The sequence below is a fragment of the Aspergillus tanneri genome, assembly GCF_003426965.1.
Source record: "Aspergillus tanneri strain NIH1004 chromosome Unknown AapTan_5_pilon_pilon_pilon, whole genome shotgun sequence".
In the NCBI taxonomy this organism is placed as follows: domain Eukaryota; kingdom Fungi; phylum Ascomycota; class Eurotiomycetes; order Eurotiales; family Aspergillaceae; genus Aspergillus; species Aspergillus tanneri.
This window is the reverse complement of record NW_022984632.1, coordinates 3,102,401-3,123,661: the sequence shown is the minus strand read 5'-3', so window position 1 is coordinate 3,123,661 and position 21,261 is coordinate 3,102,401. Positions and strand designations below refer to the sequence as shown.

Genomic DNA, 21,261 nt, shown 5'->3' with positions numbered 1-21,261 from the left:
GCCCCGTCAGTCTCATCATGAGTACTACGTACGCTGGTCGGCTTGCGCACACTGGGGAGAAATCTGATGTTAAATTGTAGATCTTCTGGGGGAAAACGCCCAGATCGAATTGCTAGCTGGTCAGCATAGTGGCTGTAGATCAGGTCTCAGGTCTCGTTGTTGTATGGTGAAATTTTGTCTCTGGGTCGGTGTCTTGCCTGTCTGAGTAAGAGAGCTTATGCAACTGACTGCCATAGCTCGTATAACTGTCCTGAGAAGTCAACGTGCCAGTAGTAGACAGTCCACTCGTAGCTTATACTGCCAACTGATCTGACTGGCCGTTTCTGCTGAACCGTTGTTCAATGTCAGCTGCTTCTTTTTTTACCATGTTCTTGTAGTTACTGGGTTCTGTTCAAGTACGGTCTTGTAAACCGTCTGTGTTTCCTGATGCGAGCCAGTATGCGTAGATTATGATGATACTACAATATGCATAGCTTGTCCCTTTGGGGTAGCACGTTCAGAGGTCATCGGCTACATATTGCTGGTAGGGGCTTTACTTTCTATATATGACATACCGGGTTTGAGGAGCAGTCGGAAGTAATGTGGGCTCAACACGTGGACAGACAACCGAAAATGTGGCATAAATGACATCCACGTATTGCCGTTCCTGGGGGCTTCCTTGAAGAAAGCTCGTATGTCCCCTGTGGTCCTGCGAGCTGCCGGTATCACCAGTTCATCAGATAGAGAGTGTGAGAATATCGGAATAGATAGCTCCATTAGATGACACTCTACGCTTCTAGATCAGTCATCTAGTTTGTCGGTTCCTCATTGCATTGGCCGTCATCGCGGAAATGTGTCACCACAGAGACCTGCGCGATAGTAACCAGTCTTAGCCGTGTCAAATAGTCGAAACTTCCTCTCATACATGTCCAATGGCAAACTACGGAAGCCTTGTCTGATATCCAAATCATATGCTAACTGACCATGCATGTCGGTAATTTAAACCGCCTGAGAGATGTTTAGAGCACTGGTGTTAATAAATTTAATGCAGATGCCACAGGCGCCTCGGGAACATTTAATAGACTATAGGCATCTACAGGAACAATTACTGACCATGCAAGTCAATAAACTTAGAAGCTCAGTGGTAGATTGGCCACAAGGTCTTCCGGGAGTCAGACTTCAGGTAGTCGGTACAAAGCCACATTATGGACACGTAGTTTGCCGGATAAACAAACCAGAAGATAAATAGCATGTAGAGGGCCCGAAGGTCACTTCAGATGCTTTCGAGCATCCAGGCGCTCCAGTGCAGCTTGTCTCCCCATTCGTCTCAACCACACCTGCAGATCAAACTCTCCCTCGCTCAAATCATCGGCATTGCCAACGAATTGAAATGTGTGACCCCAGTCCTGCGCGGGCTCTCTTCCATCTGTATACAAGATCCGACAGGGTACAGGATGATAATTGCTCGTTTCATAGTCAGCTAATTTCCTGCCGTCCTCTCGACCACGGACGAGATACACCGATCCCTCTACCACTGTGTCGGTGATGGTAGGCAATAAGGCTGGATATTGGCCCCACATTTTACATTTGTAGCCGACAATCGTTGCAGGCCGAAGGATAGGCTCCGTATCAAGGTTGAGGATTTCGGAAACCATAGAGGAGTCGGTTAGTGTGCCGTAGAAGAAATATGGGCCGGTTGGAGCGGGGGACAGTTCGATCGAGGGCTTTGGTGGCTGGTATACTGTTGGCGTAACACTCCTTAGCTTCTTGACGATAGGGGAAATTTTTGACAGATGTTTCTCTGGAGGGGGTGGAGGTGGAGGAGCTGCCATGGTGGGGGTAATAGGATGAACAGAAAGCACAAGACGATGGAGGGCAAGTCGGCAGTTTGCTGCCATCAGACCCCTCACATGATTGATTAGTGTAGCTATCAACCGACAGCTCGGTCTCAATTTTTATAATGCAGGAACAGACATTGCTTTATGGTTTACATTACTATTGCTACAATCACTAATGTTCTGTCAAATATCATTGGTACCAGTGCACCACGTGGTATAGTTCGTAGCCATAGCCAAGCTCGTACTGTGGCTCGAGTTTATCAAAATCAAGTTGCTGTATGCAATATGGGAAGAGTTTGTATCGGCAAGTTGATCTGGGAGCAGCAAGCATGCAACACGATATTCTGTCCACAGTTTAATGTATTCTCGTTTGAATTGTGGAGGGGACGATAGAAATGAAATTGCTGACCATACAAAGCTTCACCACTCCTATTTCTTGTCCATCTATTGCCTCCCAAAACACCCACCTGTTATTACTGCGGTATAGCAGTCATAGTAACGGGGGTGTTGACAACATCGGCTCCGAGATGCAAATGTCAGGCAGACGATGATGGGAGAGATTACACCGACGAATGTACTGTATGAGACCACCGACGCTGGAACAAAAACTAGCCTAAAACAGAACGATCCCGGATCAATACCAAAATAAATAAGGATATTCCCACTGTACTTCATACTTCGTACGCCGACAGTAGAACCTACCCACGTATCCGGTGCCAGGAATCCACTACTACGGTCAAGTTGACTTGTTCCTTGGCTCGATGTGCTACGAAGTAGACGGGTGATGGACCAAGGTGCTTTTGGTAAGGACATAAGTAAAAAAGATCGCTGGTCTGCGTCTCGGAGCAGACCGGTGAGTGCATGTTGGGCCATATCTACAGCTTAACCATGGTGGCCATTCTATCTAACTACAGCTTTCTTTCGGATTAGTACCTCATCAAGCTCGCAGGATTGGGGAGAACGTACAGAGTAGCCCAGATTGTCCAACGGTGCATTTCCTCCGGTTCCTTTCTTTTTCTTCTTTTATTAATATCCCAGGACAGGCGGAGGGGCCATCCGGCCAAGAAAGCTAGCAATAGGTCTTTAGTACGTCACTAGATAGACAACAACTTCCCGCCAGTCAGTCGGACACTTAGATTAGTTCGCTTAGTTTGACCGTACTCTGTGGTTACTCCGAAGGAGTTAGTCAATCCTCAGTCATTGTTGAGACGAATCCAAGATTCGCTTTACTTTTTTCCCTTCATGTGTTCTTATTGCTCTCTGGCCGAAAACGGCAGTGTCGGGACTAACCCAAAGCGGAAACGACCCAACCTGGAGGATCCGCCAGACCCGGCAAGTTGGCTGGTTGGTTGAGAATGATGGGGTTGCCACTGTTGGGCTGCTTCCACCCATAGATAGGGCGATTTCGGTCGCAAGTCCCCTCTTCCGTTGCATCCTGGCGGGTCCTGAACCCCCCCAAAAAAAGACACCAATGGAGTTCACTAGAAGCTACTCGGTAAATATTGACCCTACCGGTCCTATCTGAGGGAATGATCATTGGATTTTGCAAAATAATAGAACTGGAGGTTGGGAGGACCCTAAAAAATCCTCATTGCAATCAGTTTAATCCCAGGAGAAGACAAAGGGATCAATGCTAAAGAAACAAGAATAAGAATCCCGGTTTTCCCTTGGACGGGGATTGGAAAGGTGGGCACCAAAGGTCAATCCAATGAGAGGATTGATTCATCCTGCTGGACTGAACCCGACCGTCTGGGTCGTGAGGTTCCTGCGCCTAGCTGATCGCCTCCTGATCCGTGAGGCTGCACATCTTCCTTCCCATTCAAAGTTGGTCTGGTCTAGTTTATGGGGAGGAGACACTTTTCATCCGAATGGCATGGTGAGAGAAACAGTAGCTCTGGTTTATAAGTAGATAAATCAAAGGCGAGGAGGATTAAATGGATCTAACCGATACAGGAAAGTAGTAGCAGATATTCGGAGCACAACACCGTCCACAGAGAACGAAAAGAAAGAAAGAGGAAAAAAAAAAAAAAAAAAGATGAACTCATCGGGTACTGCTCTCTCCAGTCTTGGTCTGGGCCTCCCCAGCTCCTACTGCCCGACTCTGTCCCCTCCTCCTTCCCACTTTCTCTTATTCTTTCCCCTTATCCCGACTTCTTTCGCCTCTCGCCATCGGCTTCCCCTTCAACCTCTGGCTCTTTTCGTATTCTCCATTGATCATCCGTCTCCCCAGGTAATGATCTTGGTCCCACTAGGAAAAGGAACAGCACTCAAGGAGAAAAATTAAAGAGTGGCTGCTTTGCGCCGACCCTCGGTTCTGAAGGCGACCCGTGGAAAGGCTTAGTGAATCTCCCGCAGTTTGACAGCTTCTCGCTACGGCTCACCCAGAGGCGATCCTCATTTTCCCCTTAGACCCTCTTCTACCTTTCTATCGAACATACTGCATCTTTAGCTTCGTGTAGGTGGTTGTTCTGTTCCATCAAATCTGCCGTGGTTTTTCTGACCGCTGTCCCGCTTCGATTCAGATCAACGACGACTCCGGCGATATCCACCCCTCTTTCGCCACTTTCCCTCAGCTCTTCAACCCAAAAAGAAATTGCGCCCGGCCACCAGCTCCCGACAACTTTTCTCATCCGTCCGTCATATAAAACCACAAACTTGAACCATCCATTTCGACAGCCTGACTGATCCCGTACGGCCGTGCGGAAGCTCTTGAGAGAGAGACTGTCGTCACTCCGGTCGCGGCAGAAAGCACCCCTCATTGTCGCTTAAGAGTTGACGCTCCGACGGTGACGTCGATCTTGCTCTACTAGCTTTAGCATCACCTCAACGTCCCGTATTTTTCGGCTCTGAATCCTGCACTTCGCGAAAAAGTTATAACAAGTCAACACCAACATCAACGTCGGGGCAAAAAAAAAAATAAAAGTAAAAATAAAAATAAAAAAAAAAGGAAGCAAGATAAAAAGAAGCATCCTCTGGATCAAGTACCATGGCCATGTATACTACTATCGAGGAAAGAACTCACGCGGCGCCACCCCCACCGCCACCTCTCTCCATGGATCGAATCCCTCCCCCGTCCTCAGCATATCCAACCCCTGGGTCTGCGGGTCCGGTACAATCGTCAAGTCACTTGGTGCCGTTTTCCGGCATTGATGAGAACAACCGCACCTGGTCCCTTCAAGTGGTGCAGCAGCCTGTTCGTGCTCGAATGTGTGGCTTTGGCGACAAGGTGGGTTCTTATATGTCGAGCTTTGATGGATTGCCTGGCTGACATAGAGACTTCTATTTAGGACCGGAGACCTATTACACCTCCTCCTTGCATTCGTCTAATTGTACGAGACGCGCAGACCGAAAAAGAAATCGATATAAAGTACGCGGCTTCCACTGGCTAGGAGATACTAGAAGCTAAACTGCATCACAGTGAACTTGATACTTCCTTCTATGTTCTGATGGTAGACCTATGGAATTCAGATGGGACCAGCGAGGTGAATCTGGTGAAGCATTCGGCTACGTCACCCTCAATATCCACGGCCATGTCTTCGTCATACCCACCACCTCCTCAAAATCCCTATCCGCAGTATGCTCAAAACGCCTATGGCCAGACGGTCCCTTTTCCACCTATGAACAATTACTATGGGGGGAACCCCCAGCTCCAATACCCCAACGCCTACAGCGCCAACCCACAAGCCCCATACTACCAGTCATACTACCCCCCTGGCGGCCATATGCCGCCCACGAACATTTCCCCTGCACAGCCAGTGAGCGCTGGACCGGGAGGCATGTTCACGCGCAATCTCATTGGAAGCTTGAGCGCCAGCGCATTTCGACTGACGGATCCGGAGAACAAGATCGGCGTCTGGTTTATTCTGCAGGATTTGAGCGTACGAACAGAAGGAGTTTTTCGGTAAGTTTTAAGACGGTCCTCGCGGTGACCAATGTCTCAGTCTGGCGCTGACCCCCGCTGCAGTCTTAAAATGAGTTTTGTCAACGTCGGCACGGAGTCCTCGAATGGAGTGACCGTGATCAATCACGGCTCCCCCAAAATCCTAGCCTCTGTCTTCTCTGAGCCCTTCCAAGTGTTTTCCGCCAAGAAATTTCCCGGTGTGATTGAGAGTACGGCGCTGAGTAAATGCTTCGCTCTTCAAGGCATCAAAATCCCGATTCGCAAAGATGGCGTGAAGGGCTCACGAGGGCGTAATAACGACGATGATGACGGGGACGATTACGACTAATGCTATTGGATGACTCGGGTGAATTGGAAAGAAAAAACGGGATGCTATTCATATCAGGATGGGACTTCTTTTTGCGCCTACCTGGTTTAAGGGGTCAGGGCTTTTTTTTTGTTGGCTTTGGTTGGCGGTGTTATTGGACGGGCGATTGATTTGCTTTCTTCTTCCCAACGGCTGGGCTGTATTGCTATAATTGGAATTGGTACTATGGGGTTCTTGGCTGCTTCTTTCTTTCGTTTGATATCTCTTTTTTTTACCCCGGCTTTGCTATCCATATTTCCCTTGTATTTCATTTTGGAACTTGTTGACGTCAAGTGTGCGCACATGACGGAAGGCTGGCTATCTGGTCTGGCTAGAATTAGAAAACGGATCCAAACAAAACAAAAAATTAATTCTGAACCAAAAAAAAAAAAAGAGAGAGAGAAAAAAGAGAAACAAAGGTGGTTATCTCGCTGCAAGGTGTTCTTCAGGTGGCCAATGTCTAAGAATAGAGCGTGGATTCGATTCTTCAGGGTCTGGTATCCACCGATGATGATATTGACTTTGGGGGTAACTAACGAATTCCACCAAGTTAATAGTTTCCATTGAACAGCTTCCACTCGTCGGCTTCCACTGGATCGTCGCGTGTTCACTTCCATGAACTACTCTCAGCCAGTAAAAACATCTTCGCACCTTTCCAACCCTCCTAGTTGTCTGGTGCAGCCCGCGGCAAAAATTGGGGCCCGAACCAGTGACTGTTGAATTGAATGTCTCAGAGAGTGAGACAACGCGATGCTGATCCATCCACTTCATAGCCATTCTGCACCCCCACAACAATATACGTCATAATTCTCCGCACGGGGAATTTTTTTTGCTCCCGTATCGGGCCTGCTCGCTACGATGCGGTTTCAGTTTAGCGGTCGATGGTGGCTCTCCTGATGCTCACCTGATAGGCCATGATCCACATCCTATAGAGCATCCCCGCCGGGTCCTTCCCGCAGCAGCTGCTCAAAGTGATGAGATGATTGTATGCTATAACTCATTGCTATCCCGTGTGGCCTTACCGATGTAACCTATTTCTCCCGTCGCAAGCTCCAGTCTCTTCGCGCTTGTGAATATAAATACGGGAGGATCGCTTCGTCAACACGATTGTTTCTCCCATTACTCTCAATACCATCGGTTCTATTATTATTGTCACCACAAATCCTTCAGTCAACCATGAAATTCTCCTTTGCTTCTCTCGCCCTCCCTCTGTTGGCGGCTGCCGCTCCCACCAAGGATGATAACCCAGCCTTTGGTGTGATGTCCTCCCGTTCGGCCTCGCCCATCCACCTCCTGCCCATGAACGCCGCAGGTCAGCACTTTTACCTTGGAGGAAAAGCCTCCACCTACTGTCCCCTTCCTGAAGGAAAGGGCTGTCCCCCGGGGACTTCGACCGTCTTTGCTCCGGGCGGAAGCGGCCTGGTACGTAACCTGTAGAGCCGACCAGCTCTCCGTGCATACATCCATACATCTCTCAAATACAGCACTAACCATATCAACAAAAACAGAACGTCATGGTCCCCGGTGGCCAACAAGTTTACGTCAACCCTGACGGTGCCCTGAGTTTCACCCAGGCTCACTCGGCGTACGTTCCTCCTGGCTCGGCCCTGGGTCCCTTCAGTTACGAGCCCGGCGAAAACTTCGGCCACTACACCTTCACCGGCTGGGGTGCTTCCGGTTTCATGGCCTGTCCTACGAAGGACCAACGGTGGCAGGTTTTCGCAAACCTGCAGAACGCCACCGTCCCCACTGGCAATGTTGAGGATTGTTTGGGTTTCTCCGCCATGGCTCCCAAGGCGGACAGCGGGGCTGCTGCTTGGCAATATATCTAGACTAGACTGTATAGTTTGACATGCCTGTTTGGGAGAGGGATGGATGAGATTGAGGGAAGACGTGTGCCTCTGTATTGTATACACGAGTCGTCTGTGTTTTTATATATAGCATCCGTGATGAAATAAGATCAGTTGAAGAACGTTTTGCTTTGTCAAACCACTGCTACTAACTACGGGTTAAAGATGCTAGTATCAGGGTATCGCAATTGTATTGCTTACTTCATATCTACATTAATTCCTCCATATCCGAACGGCCTTATCCTTCCCACCACTGCCAACCTTCTGTCCATCCGGGCTCCAGTCCACCGCATACACTTCGTCTTTGTGACCCGGGAGATCCATGGAGAGTTTACCCGTGCGCAGATTCCATACCTTCAATGTAGTGTCCTTTGACGAAGACACCAACAGCCGCGAATCAGCCGAGAAGCAACACTGGTAGACGGCCCCAACATGGCCTCGGAAAGTGGTAATGAATCTGTCAGGACACCTATGTTAGCGGACGAACAGATACATACCACCGATTTTTATACAGGATCGACTCACTTTCCATCACGGGCGTTCCACAGTTTGACGTGGTTATCGAACCCCGCCGATGCAATATATGCCATGTCCGGCGAAAACGTTACGTGATTGACCTCTTTCTGGTGGCCCAGCAGTCGTGCCACCGGTTTACCGGAGCTTTCCGGTTCCCATAGATACATGGTGAAGTCATCGCTGGCCGAGACCAGCTTCTCGACGATCTTTTTGTTGATCGTGGCCGCCTGTTCGAATCGCTTCTTAGCGGCAGCCACCTTTTCTGACTCGCTATGGGGCACTTGGCCTGTGTGGTCATGGTAGGCGGTCCGAAGGACAAAGTCCGTCGATAGAGCGAGATGGTTGACTCGGTGAGCATGCGCAGAGAGCGTCTGAGCCAGGGTTCCATTCTGCGCATTCCACACTTTGATAGTTCGATCGTGGGAGGACGTGTAGATCTTCCCCGTTCCGCCCCATCGCACACAGGTGACGGATCCCTTATGGCCCGACAGAACCATGTCGATTCGCTTAGAGACCACATCCCAGATACGAACAGTCGAATCCTTGGACGCCGACGCAAGCCGCGGTCGGCCCGTCTCCTGCATATGGTACGGTTCCCACGCCAGACTGGTGATCCATTTCGCATGTCCCTTCAGCGGCCCGCCCAGTGCCTGGCCCTTCTTTGCATCCCACAGACGAATGGTGTTATCCATACTTCCTGTGGCAATTATCGCCCCGTTGGGCGAGTAGGCCACCGCCAGAACCCAGCTGGTGTGTCCCTTGAGCGTGTGCAGGGGAGTTCCGGTGTCGCAATCCCAGACACGGGCAGTCGCATCTCCGCTCCCTGTGACCATGGTGGACGACGAAGCGGGAGAGAACGATGTTGCTAGAATTGCTTCTCCATGACCGGCAATAGAGGCTGAACAGCGCGACACGGCTTTCACTCGGAAAACTGCCTGAGGAGTGTAGTAGAGATGGATGGTGTCTTCGGTCGTCTTAACGCCGGGCTGCAAGAGGGAGTGATATAGGTCTGCGAGGATGTCGATTGTCTGGTTGTCTTTGTCTTTGTTTTTGTCTTCGCATTGGTAGCTGAATCGGTACGGTACTCGTTCATCATCCTCCTGTCGGACAAGAATTCACATTAGCCCCGAAGAATAGGCTAGCTATTGGACCCCGTTGCGTACCTACATTGCCTTGTAATGTGTTCAGGAGCGTTTCAAGATTTTTGACGTTCGCATCGGCCACAGGAACTGACACCGCAGGGCCCGTTGCCGAGCCCGTCGCTTGGTCGAAGAATTGCACCCGGATGCTTCCAAGATTATCGGGGATGCTCTGGATTTCTTGCTGCTGACGGGCCTTCTCAGCTTGCTCCGTCTTTTGACGCTTTGTCGGAGGGGGTAGAAGAGTCGCCATCGTGCCAAAATTTTAGTGCAGTCCCGACAGTCCTTGAATATGCAGCTTTTCATTAAAAAAAATTCGATTATCAAAACTTATCGCGTAAGTGGGTCGGGGCTAAACCGCATTCGGTCTCCTAGATCTATACTCTTTTCCATCTCGTCGTCTTGTCACATACTTCATCTCCGCTGAATTGCATCAAGAGATCGCTAGTAGATACAATTTTCTCGGATATTCATGATGTTTTCATCGAGAGCATCATCTATCGCCACCAGCGACTCCTTCGCCCCTCTCTCTAGACAGACCAACGGGCTACCCAGGACTACCACTCGACCTACCACCACGGCGACAAGCGTTGCTTCCCAGGATATCATCTGTGCTGTTAGCGAATCCCGCGGTATTTTATCGACTGTTGGTCTTGCTTTTGTTAATCTGTCCACCGCCGAAACGGTCCTGTGTCAGATATGCGACAGCCAGACCTATGTCAAGACGGTGACGAAGATCGGAGTGTTTGAGCCGACGGAGATCCTATTCATGAATCCGGCCAAAGAATCCACGTTATGTTATATAATTCAAGAAAATATTTCGAATGCCACCATCACCTTCCTCGATCGCAAATTCTGGTCGGATAGAAGCGGTCACGATTATGTAGACCGGCTAGCTTTTCCAGCCGATGCTGAGTCGATCAAGATTACGTTTGGGGGGAATTATTTCGCTGCTTGCTGCTTTGCTGCCGTACGCGAAGGGAGTGTGAATCACATAGATACCGCTAACTCTTTGTAGGTCCTCAAGTATGTCGAGGTGGAACTGAACAAGACGTTCACTGCGCGCTCTCATCGCATCCGCTTTGGGCCCTCACAGGGGTCCATGTTGGTCGACTTATCCACTATAGTATCCATAGAGCTGGTCCAGAACCTTTATAGCAGAAAGTCCAAAAATAGCTTGTTTGGGCTACTGAATGAGACCCTGACCCCTATGGGGGCAAGACTCCTCCGAGCCAACATCTTGCAGCCTTCCACTGAAGAGTCGAAGCTATTGGCAAGATATGATGCAGTGGATGACCTATCTACGAAAGAGGAGATGTTAGTATCTGTCCGACAAGGTTTGTGAAAGACACGTCGGACCGCCTACACAACGATGCACTAATGTCTTCCGTACAGCTTTGAAGGGATCTGTTGATGCAGACAGGATTCTAACATCGGTGAGTTTTGCCGAGTGCCCAATGCACATTCCAACTGCAACTGACAGCTAAGCTTATTCTCGTTCCTACTAAACAAACCTTCCAATATATCGAGCAATCCGTCAACAATATCATCATGTTGAAAACATACGTTTCTTCGATCAAGAACGTGTACAAGGCGCTTGCTCCGGCACAGAGCAGTCTTTTACTGACCATCAGAAAGATTGCTTGCTTACTACTTAGTGAAGAATAAGACTAACTGAAGTGTCCATAGCTGTGTGCCCCAGCAGGCCATCAAGAGGTAGAACATTTGATTGAAGCTACAATCAACGAATATATAACATACCAGACCAAGCCGCTTGACCTGAGAAATCAGCGCATTTACTGTGTCAAGGTAACGACACTACTCCATCTGCTATACTCCAAGTAACCAAACCTCTGGTCAAAGGCGGGAGTCAATAGTCTTCTCGATGTAGCGAGACAAACCTACAAAGAAACAAACATAGACGCAGCAGAGTTGGTAGCAAAGCTCTCAGGTAGCTGAATATCAACCCAGAATCTCTTGGTAATAAACTAACTTCAAACAGAAGCCCATGGTCTTGGCCTAGATCTGCGGTTCGATAAGGCTCGCCAATTCTACATAAGCCTCCCAGCAGTAGATCTAGACTCACTCCCAGATGTGTTCATCAACATATACCGCAGAAAGAATCGCATCGAATGTCAAACACTTGATCTCGTCAAGCTGAACCAGAAAATCACCGACGCGCATAACCAAGTAGTCAGCATGAGCGACCAAGCCATCCAGGAACTGATCGGAGACCTCTGCACGGAAATTTCCAACCTCTTCAGAGTGAGCGAAGCCATTGCCATGCTCGACATGTTAGCTGCATTCGCCCAACTCACCACATGCAACGATTACATCCGTCCGGAATTGACCGATGTTCTGGCCATCAAATCCGGAAGCCATCCAATCCACGAGAAAATCCACCAGAAGAAATTCATTCCTAATGATGCTTACGCGACGCAGCAATCCCGCTTCCAGATCATCACGGGTTGCAACATGAGTGGGAAATCCACCTACATCCGCTCTCTAGCTCTAATGACCGTCATGGCGCAGATAGGCTGCTTCATCCCAGCAGAGTATGCTTCCTTTCGCATAGTCCACCAGCTTTTTGCTCGTGTCTCCACGTCCGACGACCTCAACGCCAATGTATCCACCTTTGCCGCCGAGATGAGCGAAATGGCAATCATTCTGCGCAACATCTCCCCGCGCAGCATGGTCATAGAAGATGAACTCGGCCGCGGTACGAGCACCACCGACGGTCTCGCCATCGCCATCGCCATTGCGGAAGCCCTAATCCAAAGCCAAGCGCTCGTCTGGTTCGTCACACGTTTCCACGACCTGGCCACGATTCTAGCCGAGCGGAGCGGCGTCCTCAATTTGCACCTAGCGGCGGAGATATCCTCCGATGCATCGAAGATGACAATGCTGTACAAGATCGCCGAAGGCCCCAATACGAAATCCTTTTATGGATTGACTCTTGCCAAACTGGTCGATTTACCACCCCTCATGCTTGAGACCGCGCGAAAAGTATCCGAGAAAATGAATGAGATTTCCCAGCGTCGACACAGCAAGTCGAGCGCGTTAGCCGTGTCTCTAAAACGGAACCTACTTCTTTCGCTCCGTGAGCAGCTCCTCCAAGCGCGTCAAGGGAGCCTCGAAGGTGAGGGCCTGAGAAAATGGTTGAAGAAACTACAAGATGATTTTGTATTGCATATGGCTGCTATAGATGGTGATGATGATGGTGACGATGACGAGTTCAGCGCCGAGCAGAATCACAGCACTAATGAGAGGGAAGACACCACAGAAGTGGAAACCATAGGTGAAGACCAGTCCGCTAGGCTGGTGGAGTCGTATGATACGTCAACGGATGAACAGAGATCTGAGTCTTCGGGACGACGCAGAGAGGATACACAGGGTGATATTCCGTCCTCTGCTACCTTGTCGCAAAGGAAAATACAAATGCCGGTTGTTGAAATATCTTCCGATATCTCAGAGAAAGATTATTTGTTGAATGCGTGATTTCTTCTCTTTTATAAAAGCAACTTGTGAACCAGAAGTAATATCGTTATAGTGTAGGTAGTTTATTAGTTCTATATCCATACCAAAGCTACCACTACCAAGGTAAATAGAAATATGTATATCTATTCTGATCGCTCAAAGCAAAAACTAATCCAACGTATAGCTCTATTGGTAATTTGTGAAGAAAGAAAGGCAAATAGATACATTACTATCCAAAATGGAAAAGTGTTTGTTTCCCCTTCTTCCCCTTTCCCTTCTTACCCCCGCCAGCAGAGGACTCTCCAGCTTCCATCTCCGCGCCGTCAGTCCCCGAGTCGCCCCGGGAGGACGAATCCCAGGCATTGGATGGTGCAGGATTCCGGCTGTCCCATCGCACCGTTCCGCGAGTGAGACCAGCCATAAGGACGTTGGGTTTTGCCGCAACAGGTAGAGCCGGAAAGGCCTCGGTGTTGCTTGGGTTCGCGAGTCGTGAGGATCCCGAGGAGGGTGCCAGTCGCGAAGAAGGACGGCTCGATGACGGGGTCGGGGCAGCGGCCGTACCCCAGGCGGTGGTGGCAGTCGAAGTGGTGGATCGAGGAGCAGAGCGAGCGGTAGACGATAAAGGAGGGAAAGGGTTGGCGGGGGAGGCAGATGAAGGCAGGGTACCACTTCGACCGACGGCGGAACGGGACGATTGGGCAGTTGATGATTTTAAACGAAGAACACGCTTGCCCCCAATACCACTTCCGGTAACGGTGCCGGGAGACATACCAGGGAGAACGCCTCCTGGCCCTGGAAGGGCTGGGTAATCTTCGTTGATGGCTCGCCAGTCGTTCCAAGCCTTCAGGAGTGCGTTCCGCTTGGCGCTATCCTCATAGATATCCGCCAGCTCCTTAATGAGTTTCCCCAGTTCGGTGGTCGACGTATCAAAAAGAGAAAAAAAAGCGTCAATAAGTTCGATTGGTGAGATGGTCGAGGCACGGTAGCTGGAAACCCGGCTGCGAAATTCCTTGAGCTTGTTTTGGTCGTTCCCCAAGAGATTGGAAGCTCGCTCAATGACGGACATATGGCGCAGCCGGCGAGCCTGTTCCTCAGGCGTGGCAGGTACTGAGTCGGCCGCAAGGCTGAGGGTCTGCATCTCAGCAACCGGCGTGGACGTAGCTGGGGGACCCCGGGATGGTGTAGGAGCCGCGGATCGCGCCGGAGCGTGCACGGTTTGAGTGTCGTTGCGCGAGAGTTGTCCCCCAAAGCTGCGGGTAGACACGGACTGGGCACTTTGGATGGCCATCTGTCGCTGGTAGGCCATCTCGTCTCTCCTCATGGGTTGGGCCGACGAGGCGGGCAGTGGCTCTGAATTGGGGTCACGCCCTCGACCAGCACCCCGACGCTGTCGCTGCTGGGGCTGGTACGGCGATCGGTAATCAAACGATGAGAGGTCTACGGTCCTGGCATCGCGTCTCGCATCTTTCGAGAGCCCATTGGGGTGGCATTCTAGCTGATGGGCTTTGAGGTCCATTTGCGACTCGAACACGACAAACTTTTTCTCCAAACACTCTTTATCCAAGCACAGAAAATGGTCCCGTTGGAAGTGCTCCTCGAGCGCATTATAGTCGATGTAATACTGTTGTTGGCGACTGCCAGATCGTCGGTCGCAGATGTGGCATCGTTCATGGCGGTCACGACAGTGAGCGTAGAGTTCATCAGCTCCGTAGAACCGTTGGCGACAGAATCCACATTCGGGGTGTCCCTTGAAGCCACTTTGATCCACCGCGCCCGGTACGTCGTCGCCGTGTTTCTCATGCCTGCGCAGATCCGCCATGGTGAAAAGTTCGTGCTCGTGAGTGAAGACCTTCTTGTTGCGAGTGCAAAGATCACTATATCACCCACCAGTAATGAGTGTTCCATCAAGCCACAGGTTGGTTTATAGATCGCATTACATACCACATCACTTTGCCATGCTTGCTTTTGACATGGCGATGCAGGTCCGGCCAACCCAAACAAGCCACATCGCAGCTGGTGTCGGGACAGTTGTATCGCAGCAAAAGGACTGTATCCTCGAATATCTCATCATTCTCATACTCAATTCCTAGGTTGTCATCCTTCCTGGAGAAATCCTTGTCCGTAAAATCCTCGAAGCGTTTCGCCGGGTCATCGGTAAAGATCACGTAATTGGACTCCGTCTGCGTGCAGGCTCAATACATTAGCATTGACTCGAAGGGCTTGGGGCTTATACAGGGGAAACTGGGGTCGCACCCGACAGTGAGCACAGGCCTTATTTTTATACAGAGCTCGTAGCCTCAGCGCGCAGATGTGACAAGTCCGATGATTGCACGGTGAGACGGAGATGTGCTCAACCGTGGACGCACAGATGAAGCAGACCTCGCCGTCATCCGCATCGTCGGTCGCGGCCACAGGCACCTGTTTGCCTTTCTCTTCACCTGCTGGTGTCGCAACAGCGTCTTCTTGAGGGATGTCCGGTTTGTTGGGATTGCGATTCTGCCTGTCGCGGCCTCCTCGGCGGGGACCTTTGGCCCTAGATCGAGCACCTCTTCCAGAGCCATCCGAAGGGTTCTCAGGATTATCGGGCTGTCTTGCTTGACGGGCCCCTCCTCGACCCCGTCGGCGGCCACCACGACTGGAACCTTGAGACCCAGAGGCTTGCGACTGTTGGGTGTCAGACATCGCGGGTGGAGACGGGAATAGATCGTAGCAATGGCAACGAATTGCAGAGGTGCACAAGAGGCAGAAGCCGAAAGACACACTCTCGGGGAGGGAGAAGGGCTCCGTACTTTCGTTTACTGTTAGGACCCAGACTAGAATCGGTGAAAGGGTTAATAGAACGAGGCGACGGGGTGGTCCGGGAGGCAGTCAAAGCGGGCAAAAAGTTGGGCTTAGCTTCCTCTTGCTTAGTTATCAATTCTGAACTAACTTAACTAACTAGTTAGTTAGGTAACTCGTTAGTTAACTACGTATTAAATATGAATGAACTGCACACAAAACCCCTCTTATTAGCGATTGGACTACACTCTCGTCCAAGAGTCATCGAATCTGACTCGCTCTGAGGGGTTCTGATCCATTCTCGTGGCTCAAACCAGCTCTATCGTACAACAGGAATTACGTAGCAGATACCATCGAGAGAAATACGATACAATGCTAGGGAAGATAGATCCCTTCTTGAACTATCTTTTCTAAATAGGAACACTGTCCATCGCCCTGTTTGGAAGGCAACACCAACTCCCGCTGGAGACAAAAAGAAAGTAGATGATGAAAGCAATGGAAACAAGTCACAATGAATGGTCGCGAGAGAAGGCAGGAGCAAAATGCAAGAAAATCATAGATCAAAAGAAGGCGCCAATTACCAAATGCGGTGCGGTATGGAGATATCGAAAAGAGAGATAAACAAAAAGATAAAGAAAATCGTCAACTGTAGGGCATACCTGAGAAGCCGTGCCTTTTCCTGAAGGCGGAGTATCATCGCAGCTCTCAATGCCAAAACACTGCGGGCTATTCATCCTGGTTATACAAGTTCTGACTGAGGATTTTGGTCATCGTAAACATGTGAATACGGTCTTGCTTGAAGACGGCACGCATCGCGTTGTCACACCGGATTTGACGCCGGTCACTAGGATCTTGAAGGTCGTGCTCATGAATATACTGCCAAAGTTTCTTGACCGTCTGAGGACGCGAAAGCTGCTCTGGTGTCAGTATGGAATGACCCCCTCCCAAACAACGTCAATCAATCCATCGTGGAAGTTTTGGAGGAAAGGGGCCATACTGTCTCCTCGCCACCCAGTAACGCGGATAGTGCAGGCGACAATGCGAGAGGTTTCTAAGAATACATCAGTATCGCGCGCGACGTCTCCTCCAATCCAGGCGGAATAGCCATACATGGAATCCGCCAGAGCGGTTAACTTTCTTGCCGGAGTCTGACCCTGATTCGAGGTCCGAATCGTCCTCCGCTTTGATTTTCTTGGATGTTTTGGTCTTGGTCTTCTTTTTCGTTGGTGGTGCCCTACGCGTGCTCGAACCTCGAGTAGTACGCGCACGCATGTTTTCCTCCGCCTGTAGCTTCGCCGCGAAGATAGCGTCCGCGTCGACGTCGTTGTCCTGCTTTTTCTTCTTGGCTGGGGGTGTCTTGCTGGATTGATCGGAACGTTCCTCGCTATCCGCCTGGCGTTTCTGCGACAGCGACGACTGCGCGGGAGACGAGGGTTCGGCGGGTGTCAGTGAGTCCTGATCATTTCCGTGGCCATTGGTCGACCGGGCGGTCGCTTCTTCTGGGGAAGCGCCTAACCCCCCCTGTTCGGCGAAGATGTCGAACCTTTCCATGATCAGCTGCTTGATCGCAGCCTAGAAGAGCGAAAAGAGAGATGCATGTTAGCTTATTTGTAATGGCCATCCACGAGTGGTACCGAGCAGATCGGTTTGCGACAGGACGGGCAGCGGCGAGCAGACCTTCTGCGGAGTAAGATCATAGCCGACCACTTCCTGTAGTCCTTTACGGATCCGTTTTTCGGAGATCGTATTGAGATCACTTTTCGACAGGATTGAGTCAATGATCGGGACATACTGATCGCGGGTATCGGGAGAGACTGGCGCCAAAACAATGATGTCAGTACAAAGCGACGCCGGACACCCCCCCGGAACTTACGCGACATCTTGGCCCAGGAGTCTTCTCCCTCTCTATCCTTTGATTCTGCGAGAACGCGAGGAAAAGTACAACCGCTGCAATTGTGTCAATTGCAACGACCAGTGGTTGTAGGGGTCGTTGCCAGCGGGAGTTCTGGTTACAGTGCTAGTTGCGTGCTGGTAGAAGGGTGATAAGTAAGAAGATCGTCTAGATCTGGGCGTAGCGTTGGCGCTTAGGACCGGCGGGGCATTAGAGAAGAGCAGTGGGAGTAGTAGTAGAGAGAGATACTCTCCAGATACAGGAGAGGAGGGAAGAAGAGAAAGGAGAGATATACGTGAGAGAAAACAAAGAACAGAGGGAAACAGCCGGTCCACAACGACCAGCCGCTGTGAAACGATGCGATGCGATGAGGATTGTTCTGAACTGCGTGAACGAACGACTTTCCGGGTTCTACTAAAAAGTGACCCTCCCATGCGGATTCCAGCCTGAGGTGTCGGCTGAGGTAAGGCGCTATTACCACGTGAGTGAATGCTGAGTCAGATGGCTGAGTCACCCCGGCGCACACAGAAGAAAGAGCCCGTTGTGGAGGATTTGTTCGTTGTGCCCTAAAAACAAGCCAAACCGGGGACGAGCAGCAGAAAATCAGAACGGATCTTTCCTCCTCGATAATCCACGTCCAGTCCAAGTCCACTCCTTCCCCCCTCATCGCCTCATCACCATGGCGCCCAGCTTCGATACTTTGACTGAACAGGATCTTCACGAAGAGGAGGAGGAGATTGACTTCTCCGGTGAGTGTCCACCATCTCGCTCGATCCGTGCCCCTCTTCGCTGACAAGGCTCGGTCGGCGCCGATTTCCAGATCTCAAGGAGCAATATGAAGTGAAGCTCGAGGAGGGTTTGGATACATTCGTTGTCATCGATGGACTCCCGGTAGTCCCGGAAGAGAGTAGACAGAAGCTCATCAAGTTCTTATTGAGGAAACTTAACACCATTGGCCACACCTCCGAAGATGCCGTTTTCATGCCTCTCAACGAGAAGAATATGTCCGAAGGGTACGTACTACGCCATGGAATGAGGGGGTAAAAAGAAGAGGAAGAAGAAAAGCAGAAGAAGATGGGGGGAGAGAGAATGGTAAGGGAAATTAACATATTGCCTAGTTTTGCCTTCGTTGAATACGAGACCCCCGAACAAGCCATCGCCGCAGTCAAGCACCTGCACGGAACGCCTCTCGACAAGAAACACACCCTAGCCGTGAACAAGTTGATGGACATCGATAGATATGGTCGGGAAGGTCGCGTTGACGAGGAATACAAGCCTCCTACTCTCGAGCCCTTCAAGGAGAAGGAACACTTGCGATCGTGGCTTGGGGACCCCAACGCTCGTGATCAGTTCGCCCTCTACCGGGGTGACAAGGTCGGAGTGTTCTGGAACAACAAGAACAATCCTCCCGAGAACGTCGTCGATCGCGCCCACTGGACGCAACTCTTCGTCCAGTGGTCTCCCAAGGGTACTTTTCTGGCATCTGTCCACCCTCAGGGTGTGCAGCTGTGGGGCGGCTCCGGCTTTTCGAAGCAGAAGCAGTTCCCTCACCCGTTCGTTCAGTTGGTCGAGTTCTCGCCAGCTGAGAACTACCTGACCACCTGGTCCTCCCGCCCTATCCAGGTGGAAGAGGGTAACACGTCTGTCTTGACTTATGAAGAGGATGGAAAGAACATCATTGTTTGGGACATTGTGTCGGGCAAGCCTCTACGCTCATTCGTTTCCCACGATCTCACTGCCGGCCCTGCTGGGGATGGCGAACCCAAGAAGAAGGTGCAATGGCCCGCTTTCAAGTGGTCCGCCGACGAGAAGTATGTCGCCAGGATGCTCCAGGGACAGTCGATTTCCATCTATGAACTTCCCCGGATGAACCTGCTGGGTCGCACTTCGGTCCGGATCGACGGCGTCATGGATTTCGAATGGTCGCCGGCTACCGTCAGTCGGGAGGGTGTCAAGCAATATGAGCAGCTGCTCTGTTTCTGGACCCCGGAAATCGGAAGCAGCCCCGCTCGTGTCGCCATGATGAGCGTGCCATCCAAAGAGATTGTCCGAACCCGTAATCTGTTCAACGTGTCGGACGTGAAGTTACACTGGCAGTCCCAAGGTACCTACGTCTGTGTTAAGGTGGACCGTCACTCCAAGTCGAAAAAGTCCATGGCCACCAACCTGGAAATCTTCCGGGTGCGCGAGAAGGGTGTTCCCGTCGAAGTGGTAGACAGTCTCAAGGATACCGTGATCAACTTTGCTTGGGAACCCAACGGCGGTCGTTTCGTACTCATCACCACCGGTGAGGCACCACAGGGCGCTGCTGTCCCGCCCAAGACGGCCGTCTCCTTCTTCGCCCCGGAAAAGAAAGGCGTTTCCGCTGGCAACTTCAAGCTGGTGCGTACGATTGAGAAGAAGACCAGCAATGCGATCTACTGGTCTCCTAAGGGTCGTTTCGTCGTCGTTGCCACCGTCCATTCGCAGAGCAACTTTGACCTGGACTTCTGGGACATGGACTTCGAAGGCGAGAAGGCTGAGGGGGAGAAGGATTTGGCTGCCAACCTCCAATTAATGAAGACCATTGAGCACTACGGTGTCACAGATGTCGACTGGGATCCCACGGGTCGTTACGTTGTCAGCAGTGCCAGTGTGTGGACACATTCGGTAAGTTTTTTTTAAAAAAATATATACTAGTTGATGGGATTTGCAGTGACTAATATTTTATCCCTAGATGGAAAACGGCTGGAATATCCACACATTCGCCGGCCAGACCCTCGCCGAGAACCCTACCGAGAAGTTCAAGCAGTTCATCTGGCGCCCTCGTCCCAAGACCCTCCTCAGCAAGGAGGAGCAGAAGCAAGTTCGCAAGAACCTCCGAGAATACTCCAAGGAGTTCGATGAGGAGGACAAGTACGCCGTCGACATCGCCAACACGGCCGTTGTCGAGAAGCGCAAGCGCGTCCTCAACGAATGGGTTGCCTGGCTTCGTCGGGAGAAAGAGCTCTTGGCCGAGGACAAGGATGCCTATGGCGTCCCCGAGGAAGTCGACGAACCCAAGTTGGCCAAGGACGCTCCTGCGGCTGGTGAGGAGCAGGGCGAGACCGTTGTCGAGGAGATTGTGGAAGAGATTGTCGAGGAGCACGAGGAAGTTATTGGTTGATGGGATGTTCCTTTTTCGTATCTAATGGTTCTACTCTCTATGTTCTTTTCTTTCCCTCTTCTTCTCCATCGTGTCTGTCGATATCCTCGCCCCCTTTTCTTTTTCGGCGGAGCAGGCCATTGCTTCTGCCCATGAGCCTTCTATTTGTGGTCCCATTGGCTTGGGTTTACCATCCACACAGCGTCTGGAACATACAAAAGTGAATAGATCTGTATTGCATAGTTCCCGCTGGGATTTTGATGTGCGCGACGTTGGTAGCATGAGAGATGACAGACAATGATGGGCTGGCATATATGTATATGCCACGGCCGACGACGTAGCATGTGAAATTCTATTAGCCATATCACATTTACCCTCCACCTCGTAAGCTAATACTGGTAGGCTGCCGATGATCCACGCTA

The 21,261-nt window shown here is 50.8% G+C and overlaps 8 protein-coding genes across 8 annotated transcripts; 4 read left to right on the top strand and 4 right to left on the bottom strand.

The window, feature by feature from the left end:
- Positions 1–1,247: 1,247 nt before the first annotated feature.
- Positions 1,248–1,811, bottom strand: ATNIH1004_010444 (gamma-glutamylcyclotransferase family protein; the record flags this gene model as incomplete). The annotated part of the gene is made up of 1 exon (XM_033575014.1): positions 1,248–1,811. One exon carries the CDS (start codon positions 1,809–1,811, stop codon positions 1,248–1,250), a length of 564 nt encoding a protein of 187 aa, XP_033423032.1.
- Positions 1,812–4,803: 2,992 nt separating this feature from the next.
- Positions 4,804–6,046, top strand: ATNIH1004_010443 (velvet factor family protein; the record flags this gene model as incomplete). The annotated part of the gene is made up of 4 exons (XM_033575013.1): positions 4,804–5,043; positions 5,105–5,184; positions 5,236–5,718; positions 5,782–6,046. The coding sequence occupies 4 exons, from the start codon at positions 4,804–4,806 to the stop codon at positions 6,044–6,046; spliced, it is 1,068 nt and encodes a 355-aa protein (XP_033423031.1).
- A 1,194-nt stretch (positions 6,047–7,240) lies between these two features.
- On the top strand, positions 7,241–7,896 carry ATNIH1004_010442 (putative IgE binding protein; the record flags this gene model as incomplete). The annotated part of the gene is made up of 2 exons (XM_033575012.1): positions 7,241–7,486; positions 7,573–7,896. 2 exons carry the CDS (start codon positions 7,241–7,243, stop codon positions 7,894–7,896), a joined length of 570 nt encoding a protein of 189 aa, XP_033423030.1.
- Positions 7,897–8,127: 231 nt separating this feature from the next.
- ATNIH1004_010441 (WD40 repeat domain-containing protein) lies at positions 8,128–9,822 on the bottom strand (the record flags this gene model as incomplete). The annotated part of the gene is made up of 3 exons (XM_033575011.1): positions 8,128–8,371; positions 8,440–9,530; positions 9,598–9,822. 3 exons carry the CDS (start codon positions 9,820–9,822, stop codon positions 8,128–8,130), a joined length of 1,560 nt encoding a protein of 519 aa, XP_033423029.1.
- Positions 9,823–10,044: 222 nt separating this feature from the next.
- On the top strand, positions 10,045–13,067 carry MSH4 (MutS family protein MSH4; the record flags this gene model as incomplete). The annotated part of the gene is made up of 8 exons (XM_033575010.1): positions 10,045–10,539; positions 10,588–10,673; positions 10,731–10,906; positions 10,965–11,005; positions 11,058–11,184; positions 11,275–11,378; positions 11,433–11,520; positions 11,572–13,067. 8 exons carry the CDS (start codon positions 10,045–10,047, stop codon positions 13,065–13,067), a joined length of 2,613 nt encoding a protein of 870 aa, XP_033423028.1.
- A 208-nt stretch (positions 13,068–13,275) lies between these two features.
- On the bottom strand, positions 13,276–15,728 carry ATNIH1004_010439 (E3 ubiquitin-protein ligase HEL2; the record flags this gene model as incomplete). The annotated part of the gene is made up of 3 exons (XM_033575009.1): positions 13,276–14,920; positions 14,988–15,226; positions 15,300–15,728. The coding sequence occupies 3 exons, from the start codon at positions 15,726–15,728 to the stop codon at positions 13,276–13,278; spliced, it is 2,313 nt and encodes a 770-aa protein (XP_033423027.1).
- Positions 15,729–16,550: 822 nt separating this feature from the next.
- On the bottom strand, positions 16,551–17,704 carry ATNIH1004_010438 (SWIB/MDM2 domain protein; the record flags this gene model as incomplete). The annotated part of the gene is made up of 5 exons (XM_033575008.1): positions 16,551–16,736; positions 16,822–16,875; positions 16,935–17,396; positions 17,502–17,638; positions 17,698–17,704. The coding sequence occupies 5 exons, from the start codon at positions 17,702–17,704 to the stop codon at positions 16,551–16,553; spliced, it is 846 nt and encodes a 281-aa protein (XP_033423026.1).
- A 690-nt stretch (positions 17,705–18,394) lies between these two features.
- On the top strand, positions 18,395–20,860 carry EifCb (translation initiation factor eIF3 core subunit b; the record flags this gene model as incomplete). Its single annotated transcript, XM_033575007.1, has 4 exons — positions 18,395–18,464; positions 18,536–18,728; positions 18,834–20,364; positions 20,432–20,860. 4 exons carry the CDS (start codon positions 18,395–18,397, stop codon positions 20,858–20,860), a joined length of 2,223 nt encoding a protein of 740 aa, XP_033423025.1.
- Between the last annotated feature and the right edge of the window lie 401 nt (positions 20,861–21,261).